This window comes from Pan troglodytes, chromosome X (genome assembly GCF_028858775.2).
Source record: "Pan troglodytes isolate AG18354 chromosome X, NHGRI_mPanTro3-v2.0_pri, whole genome shotgun sequence".
Lineage (NCBI taxonomy): Eukaryota > Metazoa > Chordata > Mammalia > Primates > Hominidae > Pan > Pan troglodytes.
In genome coordinates this window covers 83,004,179-83,019,475 of record NC_072421.2, presented here as the reverse complement: position 1 = coordinate 83,019,475, position 15,297 = coordinate 83,004,179, and the positions used below count along the sequence as shown (strand labels likewise).

General features: G+C 34.9%; 1 protein-coding gene across 2 annotated transcripts in view; it reads left to right on the top strand.

Moving 5' to 3' along the window:
• Positions 1–15,297, top strand: part of POF1B (POF1B actin binding protein) — a 102,036-nt gene that overhangs the window by 26,058 nt on the left and 60,681 nt on the right. For both annotated transcript variants that reach the window (XM_016944183.4, XM_016944182.3), the window contains exons 5-6: positions 2,269–2,370; positions 7,679–7,861. In XM_016944183.4, coding sequence (XP_016799672.1) covers positions 2,269–2,370; positions 7,679–7,861 — 285 coding nt within the window. The remainder of the gene's footprint in view (positions 1–2,268; positions 2,371–7,678; positions 7,862–15,297) is intronic.

Here is a 15,297-nt window from a genome sequence, read left to right as displayed (position 1 = left end):
ACTCACCACTTAGTTCCAGACCTGTGTTTTCACCTATGTGTTGAACGTCTACATCTGAGTGTCTACCCAGACATTTTTTTGTAAAAGAGTCTCTTTTGGAGCTATTTGCAATCATTTGTGACATGTTAAAGGGATTACTATGCACTGTGTAGTTTGCTGAGTGTTCTGGGGAATAAAATCATAATCAGACCTAGATTGTTATTAGGAGCACGTAAAATGTCTCAACATTTTCATTTTTGGTACCGTGTAGTAGACTCCTCAGGTTCAAGATCTCAGAGTCATCTTTGAACAGTACTGTTTTTGATTATTGGGATAATCTTACCAGTCTCCTCATCTGTACTCTTCCTGTAATTAATCTCCCTGAAGTAAACTTCACCTCATACCCCTGTTTAAAAGCATGTAAGGACTTCTCACTGCTTGAAGAACCAAGCTCTATCTGCTAAGTATGTCCCATACATATAACTTACACTTTTCCAAACTTGGTGACTTTAATTGTCTTGTTTCCTTCACTTGGAATACCATTTTCTTCAATTTTCTCATATCCAAAGACCACTTTAACTTTCTTTCAAATGCCACCTAATCCAGGTACTCTACTAGAGCACAGCCAGATGGAACTCAGTTTTTTTCCTCTGAACTCCATCCCATAAGTTCTTTCTCTGTACGTGTAAAGGCATTTGTCTCTTTCTACTTTGCATATATGTTTATGTTCATATATTATCGAGATCAGGGATTGGCATAATTTTTCTGTAAAGAAACAGATAACAAATATTTTAGGTTTTGCTGGCCACATAGGTTCTTGGCCTTTGTTTTTTATTTATAGTCCTTTAAAATCTAACTACCATTTTTAGCTTGAGGACAGAATAAAAACAGGCTATCTACCATAGTTTGATGAATCTTGATCAATATTAAATGCTCCTGGTAATAAAATAAGTCAGACTTATATTTTTATGCCTCAAAGCATGTAGCAAAGTACACTGTGCATAGCAAGCACTTAAGCATGTGTTCCATGATTGCACATAACTACCATAGGGGCTCTTTTGCAAAAACAAACAAACAAACACAAAATATCTTCTAGGGAAGTCTTTCTAAATATATCCAGCTTTAGATTTAATACTTCATCACCTAGTCAGATTTGGTCACTTATATATTTGTTTTACCAAAGTCCCCAAGGAACATTTGGTTGAAACACCTTTTGCTCAAACTTGAATACAATAAGTATATAACTTTTGATTCAAGAGCATCTTGCCTTTTAAACAATCAGTGTTTTGGTCCAGCTGCTCTATGGGTATTTACAATAGCAGACTACAAAAATCCTAGTACATTTTGTTGATTGTGAAATGTTCTTAAATACATTAACCAATAACAGACTTGCCTATATGGTCTTCTATAGTATTCTCCTATATCACAAAATAAATGAATGCAAATTTTGTTTTGTAGAAAAACAACAAACAAAACAACTCCAGATCTCCCTACCCAAGTAGACTTCAAATGAAAACCAAAGGAAGGGAAAAGAACATGGTACACATGACATTTATTTTAGACTCCTGGTCTGATTCTTATTAGCTCGTCCCCAGTTTCTTTCAGATTTTGGACATGTCACCAGCCTATATTTCATTGGCTGACATCTTCTAGGCACTCAGCTAATCTTACAGCAATTTAGTTGAATATGTGGAGATAAAGTGGCTCTTAAAGCCTCTACTTTGCTATTAATATTCAAAACGTATGTTGTTCTGAGAGTCTTAGCCTTGATTATAATTACAATTAAGAATTGTACAATTCAAGGGCACTCAAATTGAGTTGCAGAAAAAAAATCTTTAATATAGTTCTACCTACTTTGTGGCCTAGTTGTGCTGAAATATTTTTATTTTGCATTTCTCCAACAATATTTTTGCATAGAAAGAAATCTTCCAGTGAACCCAGTTTAAATGAGATTGACCTCATGCTTGCCTACCTCAAAGGAAACTCATCATATCTTGCTTTAGGAACAGAGAGAAAATTATCTTTCCCACTCTCCACCAATCTCCACAAAAGACGTTATTAGGCTTAGTAAAATGTAATAGGAGAAATCCAGATTGTTCTTTTTGATAAAGGGAACTACCTTTATTATTATTTCCTTGCATCTACCAACATTATTGGGATGTCATTCCTCTCTCTTCCTAAGGTCAGCCAGTACTTCAGAGCCTATTCGACACTGGATATTTGCCTAATTTAAGGTTACTCTGAAAAGATAACTTTCAAAACAAAACATATAATTTACTATCATTTTAGGAACCACTGTCTCAATTCCTAAGAGGAAGCCATTTCTTCCCAGGAAACAATGTTATTTATGAAAAAACAATAAGAAAAGTGGAGAAGCTAAATACTGATCAGGTAAGTAATATTTTGTTTTAAAACTTGTTTTTAAGTGTATAATTTTGAATTGTATTTTAATAGAGCTCAAGTGACATTCAACTCTGAAGTGCAAGGCAAGACCACCACGACTTATAATATGCTGTGATATCTACAGCCCTTCATACCATCCTTAATACTTTCATACCCATTTTTCATGTGAAGTATTATTGTCCTCATTTTACTGAAAGAAAATTGAAACCAGGATATGTGAAGTCACATAGAAAATTAATGGCAGAATCTGAACTTAATAAAGATATCCTAATGCCTTGTATGTTTTCCTTTAAACTGGTCCAACAAAAATCATAATTTAAAACATTATAATTTTGTTCTAATTCTTTTAATATAGAACGAATTTTAAATGTACAATACATACGAACAGATATGTGAAATGCCATATACTGTAAAAGATCTAGAAAACTAAAGCTTCTAGTACATTTAAAAAATTCTGTTAAGCTCAAATCGACAGACCAAGTATAAAACTGCAGCACCTGTTGTTTCCTGACTTTTTAATCATTGCCATTCTAACTGGTGTGAGATGGTACCTCATTGTGGTTTTGATTTGCATTTCTCTGACGGCCAGTGATGGTGAGCATTTTTTCATGTGTTTTTGGCTGCATTAATGTCTTCTTTTGAGAAGTGTCTATTCAGGATGTGGAGAAATAGGAACACTTTTACACTGTTGGTGGGACTGTAAACTAGTTCAACCATTGTGGAAGCCAATGTGGTGATTCCTCAGGGATCTAGAACTAGAAATACCATCTGACCCAGCCATCCCATTACTGGGTATATACCCAAAGGACTATAAATCATGCTGCTATAAAGACACATGCACACGTATGTTTATTGCAGCACTATTCACAATAGCAAAGACTTGGAACCAACCCAAATGTCCAACAATGATAGACTGGATTAAGAAAATGTGGCACATATACACCATGGAATACTATGCAGCCGTAAAAATGATGAGTTCATGTCCTTTGTAGGGACATGGATGAAATTAGAAATCATCATTCTCAGTAAACTATCGCAAGAACAAAAAACCAAACACCGCATATTCTCACTCATAGGTGGGAATTGAACAATGAGAACACATGGACACAAGAAGGGGAACATCACACTCTGGGGACTGTTGTGGGGTGGGGGGAGGGGGGAGGGATAGCTTTAGGAGATATACCTAATGCTAAATGACGAGTTAGTGGGTGCAGCACACCAGCATGGCACATGTATACATATGTAACTAACTTGCACATTGTGCACATGTACCCTAAAACTTAAAGTATAATAATAATAAAAAAAAACTGCAGCAAGGCCACAGTAATTCCATGGCATCTAGAGCCGCAAGTCCTTCATGCAGAGTTGTTACTATAACCAACAGAGGTTTCATATTGCTCTTCTCAGTTCATACAAGCATGTCCAGCCCAATGTCCAGGACTTGTCTGTTGGACATTCTTGAACTAGGGCACTGTATTAGTTTCTTAGGGCTGCTGCAACAAAGTACCACAGACTGTATGGTTTAAAACAACAGAAATTTATTGTCTCACAGTTCTGGAGGCCAGAAGTCTGAAATTACTATGTTGGCAGGGCTATGTTCTCTCTGAAGCTGCCAGAGAAGGAACTCTTTCATTCCTGTCTCCTTGCTTTTGGTAGCCTCAGACATTCCTTGGCTTGTAGATGCATCACTCCAATACTTTGTCTTCATATGGAAACTTTCCTGTGTGTCTTCACATCATCTTCCCTCTGTGCATGTTTGTTTCTGTGTCCAAATTTGCATTTTTATAAGGACACCAGTCATATTTTATTAGGGCTATCCTAATGACTTGATTATCTCTATAAAGACTCTGTCTCTAAATAGGGTCACATTCTGAGTTACTGGGGTTAGGACTTCACCATATCTTGGGTATGAGAGGGTACAATTCGACCCATAAGAGGCAGTTAAACACTATCAAATCAGTTGCGATAACAAAATCATTTTTTTCATATGCAAATCAAACTGACTAAAAAATTCTAGCTTTTCCTTTTTGAACTTTTTGGCATAAGAACTCATTTTATTTTTTATGAGCACTTGTGGACATTTGTTACCAGATTCATAGGAACTAATGCATTATTACTTATTTGTGTCCAGTTAAAATGAAGCAAACTTTCAGAATCATAAACATGCAAATCTTTAACATTTTGGTTTGCTTGGAAAGCTGGGATATAGTCTGAAGGGTTTGCTATGGTATGTATTGAATACTTATCTTACAGAGGAGCAGCAGAATATTTCTGGACATTATGACACCAAGCAGAAAAAATTTCATGAAATGTACCTATTCGTCAAGGAGTGTTTTCCTTTATAAGAAATCAAATTATAACATCTGTCCTTTATCCAACTGGGCTACAAAAAATAAGTTTGACACGTTTTAAATAGTAAGGAATGTTAGAGGCAAATCATTTCATGCTGCTTCTAGCTTCTTGTTTTAAAGAGAACAAATAGTGTTTCTAATTCTTGGACTCTAGAGTAAAAGATTGAATATCTTGTACATTGTTGCTGTGCAGCTGGAACAACTAAAGACTAGCTCCTTTAAGAGAATACTGCTGCTATTTACTGTTAACTCGAATATTTACTTGTTTATGCCCACTTTATCTTATTAATTACTTAAACAGTTTCGGAGTTTGGGAACCGCCACGAAAGCTGCCCAGTGTAAAAGGAACCATGCAGATAGAGCAAACTGCAATTGCATTGTCCTACTAGTTTCCTCATTGGTGGAGATAAACTAGGACAATCTGAGTAAAGCCAGAGTCTGGATGAACCTGTTTACCGTAACATGTGACCAAATCAAATAGGACTAGCTCTTAGGAGATGAGAAATGTTCAAGAAAAAAGAGATCTTTGTGTTGGAAGGGTGGTAAAGTGGTGCCAGGTGCAAGATAACTATCCAATTCATATGATTTGTACTCATCATAATTCTTTTTACTCTATCAAAAAGGAAAAACAATATGACAAATCAGAAATGTTTGATCTGTCTGTACTTTAAAAATTCAGCTTATTATATATTTTAAAAATATGATGAATATATGAACATTTTGCTTTAGAAAAAGAACTTTAGTGTAAGAATTGAAAACTGAAAACCTGCTAAGACCTCAGTGGTACCAGTAAATTGTTCACAGGCCAAATGGGCTCAGGTAGACTGCAAGGCACCCCAGATTATGGGAATGTCAGTGTTCTATTCAAGAGACAACTGATACATTAACAAAGGGAGATTTTTAAGAAACAGGTTTTGATTTCTTTATTGCCCTCTAGCGATGTGTGCTTTCCAAGAGTTTCCTAACTTGCTTTGTGAGGAACATACTGTTTTGTTTTGTTTTATTCCTTCAGGAGAGCTTCTATTTCAATAGCCTACAAGCTCTCCAATGAGTGATAGTCATCTCAGACTATCAGTGTAATTTTACCTCATTCCAGTATATGAAGATATTTTGTAACATAAAAGATAATAATAATGTAACATACATTCACCCCCAAAATTCCTAAACTGTAAAGATTTTAGTGCTAGTATATGTACAAAGTGTGCTATTTGAAAAGAGTCTAGAGAAAATGATAGCAGGAACTTATTCTATGACCTTTATTATCTCTATATCTACCAAGGCAACTTCTATTTGTAAAATGTGTTTATTTATATATATTTCATTTTTCAAAATATTTTTTGTATACATGAAAAGGTAATTTTTATACATGGAAAAATTTTAAAGTATAAAAAACATTGAAAGGAATAAAAAGAGCATTAAAAGGTATACAGTGACAAATAAACCTCCTTATCCAGACACTTTTGTCCCCAGTTTCTCTTCCCAGAAGCAGCTACTCTTAAAACTATTTTGGTCTATGCATATCAAAGCAGTTATATATGTTTGTAAATGTATACGTCACTTTTAAAACATGTTACAGCAGAAAGAGTATACTATTTCATTCTTTTGTACTTTTTTCATTTAATACAGCTTGAAAATTGTTTCATATAAAAATGTAAAATATGAAGTGTTTTACTGTATTAATATAGGCCAACTTTCCATAGTCAAAAGGATATAGTGCATTGCATTTTTACTTTCAAAATTAATTGTATGTGCATACATGTAGCACTGTGATTCAAAATACAGTATGTTTCTTTTGAAAACAGGCTTCCAGATATCTCTTATCGAAGTAGAATAATCACAAGATAAGAAAGCAAATTCAAGTATGCCTGAAATCCCCCAAACTAAAATAACTGGATATCTTTTCTTAGTCTGTGCTCTATACTTACCAGAAAAAAGCCATGACAAATAAGCAGATAATAAAGATTTAGTTTAAAAACAACAAATTCCAGAATATCTTGAAGTCAGTGCAAATTCAGCCTAATATCCTAAAAGAAGTCTAAGCTGGAAATCATGGGTTCCAGTCCCAAGTTTTTCATTAATTAGCTGCATTACTATGAGCAAATTATCTTACTTTTCTAGACCTCAGAGTTTTTTTTTTCATCTGCAAAATTAGTAGGGTAAATGATGATAAAGTTGATGATGACTATGACAATGATGATGATGTGATCATAATAATAATGTTTGTTACTCACCTACTTTGTAGTAATCAACTTATAGACATTAGCTTATTTACTCCTCATAGCACCCCTATGGAATATGTACCATCTTCACTTTTATAAATGGGAAAAACGGAGGCTCATAAAGGTTGCATATACAGTTTCTCAAGATCAGAGTTAGTGATAAAATCAGAGTTAGAATCCATGTTTTCTAGGTCTAAAGTTTCAGTCGCTGGTTTTTTTAATCTTTTTAAGAAATTTATCCTTAAGTTTCATAAGGATAAGAACTTTGCTCCTCACCCACTGTGATTCTAATATGCTTCCTGACATTGAAAATCACTATATTATTTTTTAATTTTAAATTTACCTATATCTTCGGTATTATAGTGTTTTATGTAATTAGATTCTGAAGTGCCTACTGAATCATCAAAGTAATATTAATATTAATATTCATTATGGTTTTAGTGTTAAGTATAGCTGGAATATTAATTTAATTAGAACATGCAATGCCTTGGCCAATCTACATAAGTATTCGGATGGTCACGACAACCTGATCAAATAAAAACAGAATTCAATACAAATTTTCCCAATGAAAAAAATTGAAAAAATATCACTAGTTAAATCTATAAATCCTAGGGTTTGAATTATAGTGAAAGAAAACATTAAGTTTAAAAAAATGGTTTCAGTTGTTTTTCTTGATTAGTAATGTTTATCCTAAGTGGCTGTTTTTGGCATGTGTATGTGTCTTAGGGGTGCCATCCTCAGGCTCAATGCCATCATCACATTGTCCAACAGCCCCAGGTCATCCACTCTGCACACTGGCAACAACCTGATTCTAGCCAGCAAATCCAAGCCATCACAGGAAATAATCCAATTTCTACACATATTGGAAATGAACTGTGCCATAGTGGATCAAGCCAGATTTGTGAGCAGGTAAGATCAATCAGCTGATTCCTTAACAAACTGAAATAATGTTCTTGAACTCTTCTCATACCACTATGCAGGTGCTCCCATTAAATTTTCATCAAAATACTGAGAAGTTGTATCACTGGTATTTGTGCCTTGTCAGCATTTTTAGAACAAATCTTCCCATCTTCTCTCAGAAGACAAAACAATTTAGGTCAATTAAGACATTAAATATATGAGGTTAGTTATGAACTGGTTAATGAATACCTAATTTGTAGCTGATCTTCAGTTCTAAAATGGGCCCAACAGTTGTGCAATGTTAAATATTTTCATGAGGTATGGTATTTAAATGAACAATAAATTGGAAGTTATATTATCTAAGATGATTTTAATGGTCACATTTCACAAACTGGTATTTACTTCCTGTATGTCTTCTTTGAGAATATATACATATTTTCTGTATGTCTTCTTTGAGAATATATTATTTGTCTTGAGAATCAAATCAAAATATGTATAGATTTTATTATGTATCACATTGACAAAATAGAAACTAGAACTTAGTTGCTAAGGAGAAATCTCATGTAATACAATTCTTGGTAATTAATTTATGTTATGAAAATTTTGGAATCTTATAAACATCTGCTATACAAGTGTTGAAGGAAAAAAGATTTTCTTGTATGTTGGTAAAACTAATATTAATAACTGGAACAATGGGGAATCAACCATCACTTGTATTTTTCTAGATCTCCAATTGACCTCTTTCATAGGCACCTCTTACTAAAAGACAAAAGAAAACAAGAAAAAAATAAAGAAGGAGCCAGCCCACATAAGAATTTGATTATTTTATATTAAGTATACATGAGATTATTTCTAAGAACTGAAATTTTGAAATATACATTTTGGCCACATTAATCAAAAAGAACTACAAAAGATTTAAAATCCATCTTTTTTCAATCTAAGAAAAGCCTAGAGCCAGGTTCGGTGACTCACATCTGCATTCCCAGCACTTTGGTAGGCCAAGGCTGGAAGATCTCTTGAAGCCAGCAGTTCAAGACAAGCCTGAGCAACATAGTGAGACCCTTATCTCTACATTTTTTAAAATTTTCTAATTTTAAAGAAAAGCCTAAAATTGTCTTTCTTCTGTATATCTGCACAGAAACATTGGCCTCTAGAATAACTCATAGAATACAATCCAGAAGGTATTGATTGTTTACCTTAAGTGTATTAGATATAACCATAAAAGAGCCATTTTATTAGATTAGATCATTTGAAATTGTCATTTTTGTAGGTTGAAACTGGTATAATAGCAACAATTTTATACAGTTCAACCTAATGCTTAACTTTGCTTTGCCTTAGTTTCTTCTAATAGGGGAAAGTGGCAGGCACATAAAAAAGCATAATACAAACCAAAGTGTTTTCAGTCATAAAAGAGGAAAAAACAACACACATTGGGAACAAAAGATTGAAGAAATTAATTTTGGCTGAGAGATCAAGGAAGGCTATGTTGAGGAATTAATTAACCTGGGCTTTGAAAAATGGGCAGAATTTCTATATATGGTATTGTGATATTGCATGGAAATAATATCCTAGGAAGAGAGAATCACATAAACAAAGTCATAGATTTGGGAAAGTAAATTCTGGGTTTCAGAAAAAGTTAGGGGTTTGATTTGTATGGCATGAAAGACATGTGACAAGGAGTATTATGGTGTAGTGTTAATATGATACATTAAGGCCAGGTCATGAGATTCTCAAGTGTTAATTTAAAAACTTTGGGCTTTCTTTAGTAGGCAATGGAGGGTGAGTGAAGGTTGCTGAGTTGGAAAATACTAATAGATATGGCTAGCATATTGATTAATTTTCTTCTTACAATGATCAGATTAGGAAGGTGCTATTGTTGTCCTTATTGCTCATATAAGGTAAGCGAGTTTCAAAGAGTTTAAATTATTTGCAAAGGCTTATACAGCCAGCATGCAGTAAAGCCAAGATTTATACATATGTAGGCTGACTCCAGAGCCCATTGATAGTTCCTCCTTGAATTTGGGTCACTTATGTGGAGAGTCCTTGAGCAATAGTATAAACATAAAGAAAGCACTTGGTTAAGAAGAGTCTGCCACAGGGAAGGTATTGGTGATAGAAAGCAGACTAGTTTCAGTGTATGGGGACCTGGGTTCTTGTCTTAACTCTGTTACTCTCAAGCTATGTGTTCTTAGTAATACAAAATCTCTCAGCAACATCCTCATCCATAAAATACTAAATAAAAATATGTGCTGGAAATTTTTTATAAACTACAAAGTCTACAACTTGAAAAAATCAATGGAGAAAACTTTGCAAATGAAAGATTATTAGAAGCTATTTCAATAGTCTAGGTGTAAAACAAAGTAGAATAATGACAATAGAAATGGTAGAAGGGACAATGATCAGAGATGGGAACTGTATGACAGGATTAAGAGTTTTGTCCAGTGGCAACAGTAATGTTATAATATTCTTTCCCCAGCTTAGTACATCTAATAATACATTTGACTAGATTACATGTTGTCTACTCAGTAAAGGGGCAAAGTTGGGTAACTAATGTATCACTTTTTATTATTCATACTGTAGTTTGAGATTTCTATGTGGCTTCTGTAAAGGCTGGAGGATTTTTTTCTTTAATTTTACTAAATTCCGCTTTTTTTCCATTTTAGATAATCTCTTTTTTTATTATACTTTAAGTTCTCGGATACATGTACAGAACGTGCAGGTTTGTTTACATAGGTATACACGTGCCATGATGGTTTGCTGCACCCATCAACCTGTCATCTACATTAGGTATTTCTCTCAATGCTATCCCTCCCCAGCCCCCCACCCCCAGCTTTTTCAATATTTTATAAGGATAAAGTTGAAGTGCTGCTGAAAATAGAATAGGCCCTTGGAAGCACCACTCTACTGGAAGCTTAGAGTTAGTAATTTCACTTGTATAGATTACTTTGGATTGGGTCCATTCCTGCTCAGAGTGATGACAGGGTAACCTGCTTGTGCAGATCCCATGGACAAAGGAGGGAGTTCTCCCACCTAGGCACCTTGGTGTTTACATGTCCCCTGTAGTGATATGTGGGTAGAAGAGTATCTTTAAAGAGTGATGCGCAGACATAGATTAGGCTCTTTTAAAACTAAAGTAGGACCCATTTTCATGGTTTGTGTTTAGAGTTAAACTGTAATTCGGAAGGAGCGTGGTAAAGAGGAATAGAACACAGGCATTCAATTTAATTATCTGAATTTATAAAACCTGATCCTGCTGAGCTGCATGACCTTCAGCAATAGACTTAGCTGGACGGAACCTCAGTTTCTACATCTCTAAAAGGGGAAGAATCATACTTTAATGTACAATATATCCTACAAGAGGATTAAATGAGATAAAATAAGTAAAGCACCTATCTTAGTGTCAAGTACATAGCAGATGCTGAAATTAATGTTTGATTATTGATCTTCTTGCCCCAACTCTGGGTCGCAAATGTTTCAAATCACCAATATAAGAAATTAGTTTCATTGTAAGACTATTTTTAGATGAAACTAGATCACCTTTAAAGTACTTTCCCCAAAGTGAAAGGCATTAAAAATATTTTTCAAAATCAGATATCTAAAACTGTGGCTTTAAAATATTTTTATAAAATTAATTTATGTGCATTTTCCATGGTCCTCCCTACTAATATCACCCTTTTGATTTCAAATTCAAAATATTACAAGTTACATATACTTCCCTGAAGAAATTAAGGATAACATGCTGTGATCATTTTCCTGTCATTAGCAAGGAACAGATAATTTTACACCTGTTGATGACAGGGAACAGCTCAGTTGAAGTCATTTTACAAGTTGTCATATAGGTGGCGTTTGTAAGAAATATTCAAATAAGTGTATATAGTGTGTGTGCAACTCTCTTCCACTTGGCTTAAGGATTCAGGGAAGTCTTTTGTAGTCATGGGAAGATGTAAAGGGAACAGTCCTGATCACCTGGATAGTGCTATTGCCAATGAAAAATACTCCAATTGGTGATGTGATGCCTTTAATGAATTGACAGAAAACATCAGATCTTAGTGTCAGGTGCTTTTTCTGGCAGGTCTCTGTGAAGCTCGCTATAATGTTTATTTAACATGTCATTCACCAATGATAGAATTTCAGGGCTGGTTAGTTCAATAAACTCAGCAGTTCTGTCTATCCCCTCGCTCATTAACAGGTGGCTCAAGTTCCTCTCCATGTTTATTGCCCTCTTCAATCCAAATATTGAAAATGAGTGCCTTTTATGTAAACTTGTATCCCCTGCTGTTGCTTCCACAAATTTAATTAGTGTCCATTTGGGGCCTATCTTTTCCCAACACTACCTTATCTGTCTTCTGCAACCTCTGCAACCTCTTACTATGAAACCTTTTAGAACTATTGTTTTATGGCAAACTCAACTTTATTTTTAACACATTGTTACTTATTTGCTTTTTTATAAATTAGTTTTTTTAGTTAAAGTAATATATGTATATAGTTTAAAAGGCCAAATAGTAGTAAAAGGCATATAACAAACAGCAATTCCCTGTCCCTACCCTCTTCACCACCCAGAGCTGATCCCCAGAGGCAATCATTTTCAATTGTTAGCTTCGTCTTGTGGTATTTACTTGCATTTAGCTAAATAGCTATATATAAAGCTAAATGGCATGCATGTATTTTCAGTATGCATAAACTTATAGTATGGGTATACTTATGCTGCTATGTCTTGATTTATCAGTGTTACATATTATCTGTTGATAATTCTGACACACAGGTTTAATTCTATTAATCTCTTATCCAACTGTTTTCATCCCTTCCATCATCCCAATATAGTTAAATCTCCATTTATTTTTGGTAAATCAGTGTTCAGTGTTTATATTATTATTGCTATAAAATATCATTTACTGCTGAACCAAATTGTGTATTATTTTGCTTCTTTTATTCGCACAACTTTTTGCTGGTGTTAATAATTCTCTAATTTTTTTCATTTGCTTGGTTTTTGTGTATCTATTGTTAATTCTTTTCTCAATACACAAATGTTCTGGTTCCTATTGATCAATTATCCCTTATCAGCTTTCTACTCTCCTTGAAACTCTGTAATCCTTATACACCACCTGCCTTGGTTTGAATTATCACTCTCTACTGACATTTTGGTCACTCTCTCTGTCCTTCAACAGTTTCATCAGCCAACTTACAATCTTCTCTCCACTTCCTACTGAATCTAGAATCATCTATAAGAACTTCACCACCCACATCAGTACCCTTTCCCACACTGTCTTCATGGTTCTTCCTCACTCTCAATTTCTTCATTTCTACATCTTCAGTTCACATAACTTTCAGCCAGTCCTTGAATTTATATCTTCACTTGAAACTGTTTAACCTGGGATTCTGAATGTCTCTTTCTCTTACCATCACATTCTTGTTTTATCTCTTACTCTCTCATTTCTGTTTAATGTCACCTTCACCAAACTCTCCATCCCTCAATTCTAAGCCACACTGGTTTCCATTGTCAGCCAGTTCAGCAATGATCTTGCTAGAAGCCCTTCTCCTTTTACTGGCATCACTTTGCTGATCCTTTGCTTTGTGTAGACTGCCATCCACCTTCTGTGCCCCTAGATTTTGACTTCTTTGTATACTAGAGAGTCTTCAGACTAAACCAATTTAGTCTAGTACAGATTGTCTCGGTCTTTCTGGACTCCCACCATTGTTAAACAGCCTTTTTAATTGATTCTAATCAACTCATTACCAGTCTTCAATGTCTAATTCTTATCTGTCCCACCCTGCTCATACTCCAAGTCTCACTGCTGATGTCTCCCTCTCTGCAGGTAGCCTTGCCTTCTACTAACAATGGATGGCGGAACTCAAACTTTAGTGGGCACCAGAATCAATTGGAAGAATTATTTAAGGAGAGATTGCTGGGGCCTGATAATCTGCATTTTCAAGTTCCCTGGTTATCCCAATGCTACTTTACTGGCCCAGGGACCATGATTTTGGTTCACCATATAAATTCCTTCAATGCTCCACTTTACTGAAAAATTTTTCTATACCTTCAGCAAACTTCTGATTCTTTTGATCTTCAAGAATTAAGACTCTAACTTGGTGATCAGGGTGACTCCCTTTGTGACCCTACCATTCTATTGACTTATAATCTCATCTCTTTTGTTCCCTTCATCTGAAAAATTTCCAAAGGAGGGAGACATACTCTCAGATGCTATATTCTCACTACTCACACATTCCTCAACACTGCAAACCAGATTCTAGCTTCACTATGTTCCTGAAACTGCTTTTATTGACCTCCAAGTTGTTGAATCCCACTTACTTTTCTTGACCCTCATTTTGTTTCAGTTCTACTGCATTTAGCACTGCTAATCTATTCTATTCTTGATATCTTTCTTTCCATTATACTATACTGCAGCTTCTATGACTTCTTCTCAGGCACTTCTTCCTTCTTTCATCTGGACCTCTTCTCCAAGGACCCATTCTTGGCCCCTGATATAGTTTGGCTGTGTACCCACCAAAATCTCATCTTGAATGATCATGTGTTGTGGGAGGGACCCAGTGGGAGGTAACTGTATCATGGGACAGGTCTTTCCCATGCTATTCTTGTGATAGTGAGTAAGTCTCATGAGATCTGGTGGTTTTATAAGAGGGAGTTTCCCTGCACAAGCTCTCTCTTTTTGCCTGCTGCCATCCATGTAAGACATGGCTTGGTCTTCCCTATCTCCCACCATGATTGTGAGGGCTCCCAAGCCATGTGGAACTGTAAGTCCATTAAACCTCTTCCTTTTATAAATTGTCCATTCTCAAGTATGTCTTTATCAGCAGCATGAGAACAGCCCCCCTTCTTTTTTCTCTACCCTCTATCCCTTGACAACATGATATAAAATCTTGACTTTTGCTACTACTTTTGTATGGACAATACCCAAAACTTTCTCAGCTCCAATGCATCATTTTTAATTGCCTACTTGACATCTCTACTTGACTGTCCCACAGTCATCTCAAACGAATCATATCTGCTTTTCACTTTCTCTCATCTATCAATGATATATCCAGTGCTTTATTTACTAGTCTTAATATTTAACATCATTTTTTTACTGCTCTGTCTGCTTTGCCACTCCACACCTAATTAGTTGTCATAGTTTGATGATTCTTTCTTCATACAACCTCTCTCATACAGCTGAAAGTTAAGTTTTCTTCTTGGAACTCTTAGCATTTGATCTGTAGCTCTCGTTAGAGCCCTTGTTGCAGAATTCCCATTGTTTATGAGAAAAAGGTTTGCAAATTCTTGATACTCACTTTGTAGTACAAGAAAAGATCATACACTTTATTTTCCCATGAGAAAGAATAATTTACGCTGTTACAAATGTTATTATTCAGTTACTTATACTCATTATAAAATTACAACTCAAACCACCTACATTGTTTTTAATTGGTTTGGAAAAGAAGAATGTCAAACT